Source organism: Pristiophorus japonicus, chromosome 2 (assembly GCF_044704955.1).
Source record: "Pristiophorus japonicus isolate sPriJap1 chromosome 2, sPriJap1.hap1, whole genome shotgun sequence".
Taxonomy (NCBI): Eukaryota; Metazoa; Chordata; class Chondrichthyes; family Pristiophoridae; genus Pristiophorus; species Pristiophorus japonicus.
Window position 1 is genome coordinate 245,723,688 of NC_091978.1, and position 9,114 is coordinate 245,732,801.

General features: G+C 43.9%; 1 protein-coding gene across 1 annotated transcript in view; it reads right to left on the reverse strand.

Annotated features, from left to right (window-relative positions):
• The window catches only part of LOC139245193 (inactive ubiquitin carboxyl-terminal hydrolase 53-like), a 167,579-nt gene extending 159,201 nt beyond the window's left edge, over nt 1-8,378 (reverse strand). The window contains exon 1 of the mRNA XM_070871130.1: nt 7,917-8,378. Within this exon, the coding sequence (XP_070727231.1) occupies nt 7,917-8,060 (144 nt within the window). The 5' untranslated portion in view covers nt 8,061-8,378. The remainder of the gene's footprint in view (nt 1-7,916) is intronic.
• Nucleotides 8,379-9,114: the final 736 nt, after the last annotated feature.

Consider the following 9,114-nt stretch of genomic DNA (forward strand, 5'->3'; position numbering starts at 1 on the left):
CTTACTAATCTCTAGCCTTGAGATAATCCAAGACAACATACTCCCAAGGCAACGCTCCCACTAAGCTGCCGCACAACTGTCTGGAGGTCCCGTCCAGCCCGGGACTGACTTTTCAAATGGGAGATTCGCGCATGTGTAAAATTTTGAATGGGCCGCACAGCCCGTTAAATAGATCACGCGCCCCCAAAAAATTAGGGGGAACATTGCTCCCAGGTATCTGCTATTCCATATCTGGATATTAAGAGGTGGCAAGTTTTTTCTTTTAAAAACACAATCTTTGGGATGGGAGCGATACTGGCAAATCTTAATTTGTTGTCTTACATTGGTGAGCCTTCTCTTTGAACCACCGCAGTCTTTCTCCTGATAGATTCCACAAAGCTGAGACGACAGCGGTTCAAGGAGAAGGCCCACCATCAACTCAAGGCAACTAGTGTTGGAGAGTGTAGGAGTTTGACCCAGTAAAGAAGAAGCAGCATATGTACAAGTCAGGATGGTGTGTGACTTGGAGTTCATGGTGTACTCCCAATCCTATACTCTTCAGTTTTCTGGTGGTAGAGGCACTAGGAGTTCCTATCAAAGTAATCTTGGATGAGTTACTGTAGTGCATCCTGTAGATCATTCCTACTGCAGCCAGTGTGTTATTGATGGAATGGGCCCATGTTCAGTTCAGTGACAGAGGCATTGATCAAGCAGATTGCTTTGCCCTGGATAGTGTTAAGCTTCTTGAGTTTTGTTGCAGATGCATCAAACCAGATGAATGGCGAGTATTCCATCACATTCCTGACTTGAATCTTATGGATGGAGGAGAAGCACTGAGGGGTCAGGTGAGCCACTTGTCGCAGAATGCCCAGCCTCTGTAGCCAGTGTTGAGGAGGCATGTCCAGTTAAACTTGTGATCATTCACCATCATCATAGGCAGTTCCTTGGAATCGAGGAAGACTTGTTTCCACTCCTAAAGTGAGTCCTCTGGTGGCTGAACAGTCCAATGCGAGAGCCACAGATCCTGTCACAGGTGGGTCAGACATTAGTCGGGGGAGGGGGAGAAAGAGAGGGACGAGATTGATTTGCCGCACGCTCCTTCTGCTGCCTGCACCTGACCTCTTCACGCTCACGGCGAAGAGATTCGAAGAGCTCAATGCCTTTCCGGATGCACTTTCTCCACCTAGGGTGGTCTTTGGCCAGGGACTCCCAGGTGTCAGTGATGATGTTGCACTTTACCAGGGAAGCTTTGAGGGTGCCCTTGTAACATTTCTGCTGTCCACCTTAGGCTAATTTGCCATGAAGGAGCTCCACATAGAGCAATTGCTTAGGGAGCCTCGTGTCTGACATGCGAACTATGTGGCCTGCCCAGTGAAGTTGATAGAGTGTGATCAGTGCTTCAATGCTGGGAATGTTAGCCTGGGCGAGGACACTGATGTTGGTGCGCCTGTCCTCCCAGGGGATTTGCAGGATCTTGCGGAGACATCGTTGGTGATATATCTGCAGTGACTTGGTGTCTTCTGTATATTGTCCATGCCTCCGATCCATACAGAAGGGCGGGTATTACTACAGCCCTGTAGACCATGAGCTTAGTGGTCGATTTGAGGGTCTGGTCTTCGAACACTTTTCCTCAGGCGGCCAAAAGCTGCACTGGAGGTGATGTTGAACATCTGCCTTTGTTGATAAAAGGCTCCTGAGGTATGGGAAGTGGTCCACGTTGTCGAGGGCCGCGCCGTGAATCTTGATGACTGGGGGGCAGTGCTTTGTGGCGAGGACAGGCTGGTGGAGGATCTTTGTCTTACGGATGTTAAGCATAAGGCCCATGCTTTCATATGCCTTGATGAATACATCGACTACATCCTGGAGTTCAGCCTCAATGTGCGCAGACACAGGCGTCGTCCACGTACTGCAGCTCAACGACAGAGGTTGGGGTAATCTTGGACCTGGGCTGGAGGCAGCGTAGGTTAAACAGCTTCCCACTGGTTCTGTAGTTTAGTTCCACTCCAGCGGGGAGCTTGTTGACTGAGGTGGAGCATGGCAGCGAGGAAGATTGAGAAGAGGGTTGGAGCGAGCGATGACACAGCCGTTTGACCCCGGTTCGGCGTGGATTGGGTCTGTAATGGAACCGCTGGTAAGGATCACAGACTGCATGTTGTCTTGGAGTAGGCAGAGGATGTTGACAAACCTTTGGGGGCATCCAAAACAGAGGAGGACACTCCATAAGCCCCGACAGTTGACAGGGTCAAATGCCTTTGTAAGATCGAAAAAGGCCATGGGCTGGCGCTGCTCCCTGCATTTTTCCTGCAGCTATCGCGCAGCAAAGATCATGTCCGTTGTGCCCCGTAGGGGGCGAAATCCGCCCTGTGATTCCAGGAGGAGCTCCTCGGCAACAGGGAGAAGACAGTTGAGGAGAACTCTAGCGACAACCTTCCCAGTGGCTGATAGCAGGGAGATTCCCCTGTAGTTGACGCAGTCGGACTTGTCCCCCTTTTTAAAGATGGTCACGATCACTGCATCTCTGAGATCAATGGTGACCTCTCAGGATGTTGGTGGTGAGGACCTCAATAATGTGGTGGCATTGAATGTCAAGGGAGGTTGGTTGGACCTTTATTGCGATATTTGGTCATTACCTGGCACTTATGTGGCACCAATGTTACTTGCCACTCGTCAGGCCTGAACTGAATGTCAGCCAACTGCAGTTGTAGGCTGACATGGACTCTTCCATTATCTGAGTAATTGCGAATAGAACTAAACACTGCAAAATCATCAGCATACAGTCCTTCTCCCGGCCTATGATAGAGGCAAGGTAATTGATGAAGCAGCCAAAGATGGTTGAGTTAAGGACGCTGCTCTGAGGAACTTCAACAGCAATACCCTCTGGCTGTGATTATTGGCCTATCAAACACAACCATTTTCCGTTGCATCAGGTATGACACTATAGCGTTTTCCCATTGATCTCAGTCTTGTCAGGGCACCTTCTGCCAAACAGTTGAATACGGCCTTGATATTGAGGGCAACCGCTCTCACGTCCCTCCTCTGGCATTCAGCTCATGCCTTTATCAAGGCCAGGAGCCGAGTGGTTCTGGCAGAACCTGAACTGAGCGTCATTCAGCGGGCATCATTTGATGCAACTATTAATTACCTCTTCCCACTTTACTGATGATTGGGAGAAGACTGAGGGGTCATTAATTGGCTGGGTTAGATTTGCCCTGCTATTAACAGAATTTCCTTTCCATGTCAGAACCTGTTGTAAAATAGTTAGCTAGACACAGTTCTGAACAGTCTGTATTTTAAAAAGTGAATTACTGGATTTCTTTTGTCCAGTTGAACGCAAATGGAAACTATGACAGAAAATTACCTTTCTAGATTACAGTAGGATGAAGATGTTTAAATTGGAAAATCTGTACAGGCCTATGGAAAAAGAAATCAATACAAATTTCTGTTGGACAGATATACTGGAACAGTACACAAGAACAAAAGAATAATCAGAGCACAGGAAATTTAATTTGTTTTACCAAAGCTCGTTCTAGTGCACAACTCTCACCATGGTATCTAATTTTATTTGGAATAACCTCAATGATTTTATCTCTTAGCTTGCTCAGTAGATTATAATAAATTTATCACTGAGCAACAAAGTTCAGCGTGAAATCATTCAATATAGCATAATTCTATACTCTCCTAGTTGGTTTAAAAAAAATAGTCCTTTATTCCAATGAAAACTTCATTCTTTACACAGAAGTCACTCTCCCACAAATTATGTGGAAATTTGCACGGGTTTTCTCGGACGTAAAATATTTTGCTAAAAAATACAGCCCATAAATATCAGTAGGTACAATAGTCAATATCTAAATTATACCAAAGTTGTTTTTTCTTGTAAAAATCTTTGTTAACTCACTATAAGTACAGTTGGTAACAGCTTTGCCAAAGCTGTATTGTAGAAGGCAGGTCCTCTTCCCTGAGCATGAACTGAAAAGCTTTCTTGTACAAACCGGAAGTTTTGCATAAATATCTCTGGCCATACAAAGAAACTCAAACATTACAAAAAATACTTTGGCTTCATTCATCTAATTTTATTCAAACAGAAGCAGCAAATTGAAATATTAGTAAAAGAAAGGCCATCACGTGGCCACAAATCTTATTTTTTGTCAAAGTTCTGCTAAGGGCCCCATTATTTTAATCACAGGCTCAAATGCAAGCATGAATTGAATCCTGATTAATCCACACCTAATCTGCCAATTTCTTCAAACTGAACAACAGATCATAAAATTAAATCTTACTCTTGGATCACATATACAGAATGTTTGTCACAACTTTAACATACATTTTATACCCTGCCATTCTCTATTACTTTTTGTTAGGCTTCTAATGTACTAAAACCTTCCCTTTGTAACATTAAAAATGTAACTTTTCAAGGACCCTGCATCCAAATATAAACTGGTAAACACTTGGGTCCATTTCTAGAGGAATATAATTAAAAAGCAGAGATTATGTTAAACTTATATAGAAACTTAGATAGATCTCACAAAGCATTGTGCAGAGTTCTGGTCTCCATATTATAACAGTAATATAGAAGCATTGGAGAAGCAGCAAAAAAGATTTACAAGGATTATACTAGAAATGATACCAGGTTATAACTATCAGGAAAGAGTGACCAGGTTGGGGTTCTTTTCTATAGAAAAGAGATGGCTGGAAGGTGACCTGATAGAGGTCTTTAAAATTATGAAGGCAAGTAAAGCTCATGATAAACAATGGGGGGAAAATTGCAGTCAGACATCTTTGACTGAAATTTTTTTAACGAAAATACCTAATGGTCCCAGAGGAACACAGACTTGTGTGCAGAGGCCTAGTTTCGCAGTCCAGCATATGAGCCCATATCTTCCTAGGGGTATGGAGAGAAAGCAGGAAAGGGGTACTGAGGTGAATGATCAGCCATGATCTTATTGAATGGTGGTGCAGGCTCGAAGGGCTGAATGGCCTACTCCTGCACCTATTTTCTATGTTTCTATGTTTCCAGGATTGTATGCGTATCCTGGAATCACGTGGGCCTGGACCACCAATCACAATATACTATTCTCATTCATCCATCCATTATCAATGAGAATATCCCCAAAATCAAATAAAACACAAACATAAATTTAAAAAACACCACTTTTTTTAATTAATAGAAATTGCATTAAATTGAATTATTTCAAAATTAAAAAAATGTTTTAATAGTGTTAAAAATTAATTTACCTTGATAGATAGGGTTTTTAATATAAAAACATTTAATTTTTCTGTTTTAACACTCTTACGCTGGCAAAAGCTTTTACCAGGCGTAAGAGTTTGAAGGACATTTGCTGGGCAAGAGTTGGGCAAATAGCCCAAATCTCCATTCGCGAATGTCCTTCCTGCAGGGATGCGTGCAGTCAGTCAAAAGACATTTTGACAGATCGCAAAAGCCGGTTCTCGGCACATGTATATTTGCCTCTTCAGGTGCATGCACACATCGTACATACCCGGAGATGCCGCAATTTTCGGGACATTAAAGACATGATTAAGCCTCTAAAAATCAATCATAGGCAGTCCCTTGGGGGTTAAGGATGACTTGCTTCCACACTAAAAATGAGTACTCAGGTGACTGATGAACTCATTTTAAACAGTGGAAGATACCTGTGCATGAATTCTTTTAACGTGGGGTGGCCGTTGCACACCACACGGGCTTGACGGAGCAAGGTCTTGATCCAGCTACAAGAGGATCCAAGACGACTGGAAACCAGACTCTGCTGAATGTGCCAATACATACACACAAATTCAATCCTTCCCACAGGACCTCTCTCTACGTGGAATTCATAGTATGCAATGTGAGCCTCACGACCTCACAGCCTCGCTATTGGCCTGTGCTGCACCTTCCTTTGGTCTTGCTTGTGCTGTGCCTTCCATTGGTCTTGTCCATGCTGCTCCGCCTCCTCCCCGGTCCCATCCTCCCTGATTCCGACCTCAGTGTTGTTGATTCTGCTGCTGCATTGGCTAGCTTTCTTTTGATTTGCCCACAGCTCCAGTCTCGTGCTCCAAACGGTTCCTCTGACTTTCCCACGAAGTTGGACTTTTTTTGATTTGCCCACAACTCCAGCCTTGCACTCCAAACTGCTCCTCTAAAAATAGCTTGATTGTAGAAATATTATTTGTGCAATTATGCTATACTTTATAATTTGGGCACAATTATGCCAAAGATAAGAATAGACAACATGGGTATGGATCTTCAATTTCTTACAACAGAAATACTCTTCACTTAAATGGAATGAATAATAACCTATGCAAATCCATCTTCCTTTTTCATCCAATTGAAACTTTCAACCAAAATGATTACATTTGCAATGTACATGCAAAAGAGCTAAATTCAGTTACTGTTCTTTTGATAACCCAAAAGATTTTAGTAGAATCTGAACTTTCAGATATATAAATCAACTTCTATTTTGAAGTATAACTTTGTTTACCAAGACATATAGCTTGTATTTATTTTTTGCTTGTATGTCCTGATTGAATTTTGTGGGCCTCGAAGTTTGTAAGATTGTTCTTTATTCATTGATGGTCAATCCTAAATCAGAATATCAGGATCTGTTGGTATTCACAGCTTTAGATATATGCAAATTAATGGGAATGTTGTCCAAACTTTGATCCACAAGTCATGATACGCACTCAAGTAGCCCACCAATGCAAATGGCTGGACACTCCTGAAGTACAGCAATAAACAAACTGAAAATGGATGTTTGCCTAACCCTTAAAAGAACTTAAGGAAAAATTTAAAAACCAGGGATAATCAGAAACCAAGAACAAAATCTATAAGTATCTAGCAACATTTAGAAAACTTACATTTATATAGCACCCTTCATGACCACTGGACGTCTCAAAGTGCTTTACAACCAATTAAAGTGCAGTCTGCTGTAATTTAGGAAATGCGGCAGCCAATTTGCACACAGCAAACTCCCCCAAACAGCAATATTGACCAGATAATGTTTTTGTTATGTTGATCGAGGGATAAATATCAGCCAGCACACTGGGGATAACTCCCCTGCTCTTTTTCAAAATATTGGCATGAGATCTTTTACATCCACGTAACAAGGTCATTGGGGCCTCGGATTAACATCTCATCCGAAAGACAGCACCTCCGACAGCGCAGTACTCCCTCAACACTGCACTGGAGTCTTAGCCTAGATTTGTGTGCTCAAGTCCCTGGAGTGGGACTTGAACCCACAGCCTTCTGACTCACAGGCGAATGTGCTACCCGTTGAGCCACAGCTGACACATCTATGTACTCGCTCTGCAGCATTACTTCGTTCTTTAACAAACTCCACCTGCAGTATGCGATTTATGTACTGCTTTAAATTGTTATGATTTAAAGTTTTCCATTTGAAAATCAGATTACAAATTGACTTTGCATCATATCTGTCAAATGTTCCCATTGCCTCTCCCTTCCCCCGATAAGGTCCAACGAATGCCTATGTGAGTAACTCTTGAAAACAATCTTGACTTGTTTTTGCAATCTTGCTACTTCTGTTGATTGAAGGTTTGCTACAAGGTAATATACAACACCGTGGCAACTATTGACCTGCAATAAGAAAAAGTTAACGCTCACCAAAATAATAAAATGCGAATTTAGGCGGCCAATTATAAGGTGAGCGGCATTTTTTGTACATCGATTTGAAATGGTAAACACAGTACGACATGTAATCAGGGTGTCGCTGCATTCTTTACATCAGGAACCAGTGGGTGGAGCGGTGATTACCAGAGTTTGTTACAGAATCACAAGAAGTAAAACTTTCCCAACTTTAAACGGAGCTTACAGGTGTGCCAAACGAACCAAGTGTCTTAGTGTTGTGATCGCTTTCGCTGCACGGAGCGCAGCCCGAGCCCGGTTTAAAGCGCACATCAGTGTCCGTGCTTCCCGTTCTCGTCCTTACCTGCACCGCGCTGTTGAGGAAGCAGCTGTTCTCCCCAGGTCCGTTCAGCAGCCCTTTGGTCGGAGCGATAGACAACATGCTGCCCGGCTGGTAGCTGTTCCGCAGGTTGCCCCCGGGCTTCAGGAAAAGCTTCACCCAGGCCATTGTCTCGGGAGTGTGGGGGGCGCGAGCCCGAACAATCGGCGGGCCGCGCGCGGCCAGGTGATTCGCGCTGCTGGCCTCAGGTGAAGCTGCTCGTCAGGGCGGCACCACTCCCGCTCCTCGGGCGTTTTTACCCTCCGCCGTCCTTCATGTCTTTTCACAGCCCGGCCTGCTGACTTCAGTCGGTGGAGGGTGAGGGGTGCCGGGCTGGATTATTAAAGTTAACAACGAAAGTTACTGCAGTCACTGAAAAGCGGCATTGAAGGCAACCGAGTCGTCCCGAGCACAGCACAGCACAGGTTCTACGGCTGCCTGCGTCACAATAACACAACCACCACCTGACTGGAGCCTGCGTCCGGTCACGTGTCCCCTGCCCAGCTCAGGGAAGTGAGAACATAAGAACATAAGAATTAGGAACAGGAGTAGGCCATCTAGCCCGCTCCGCCATTCAACAAGATCATGGCTAATCTGGCCGTGGACTCAGCTCCACTTACCCGCCCTCTCCCTGTAACCCTTAATTCCCTTACTGGTTAAAAATCTATCTAGCTGTGATTTGATTATATTCAATGAGCTAGCCTCAACTGCTTCCTTGGGCAGAGAATTCGTGAGGAGCTTGGTATCTCCAGGCTTAGGTAGGATTTGAATCTCGGTTTCTCACTTTGGTTTCCACTCCTCCGTGCCAAGGAAGAGACAAGGGATCGTGATCAGGCAAAGCAGCACTTGACTTTGATGTTTTCTTTTTCTCCTCTCTTGTGCTGAGTGAAAAATGAATGGTGCCAAGAGAAAGGACATTCCCTCCCTCCCACTGTGCTAAAGGGAAAACCAATAGAAGGGACTTACGTTGGCACTATAATAACCAAGTTAATGAACTTCAATGATTGCAATACAAAAACCAAGCTTCAGAGGAAGGGGAGGTTGGAAATCTGATTAGACCAGTCACTCCTTTTTCCTGCTGGATAATTTGTTTGGATTATTATCTCTGGATAATTTATATTTGCTTACAAGTTGAAAAATGTTTATGGGTCAGGAATTTTCCTGATAAACACATTTTATTTCC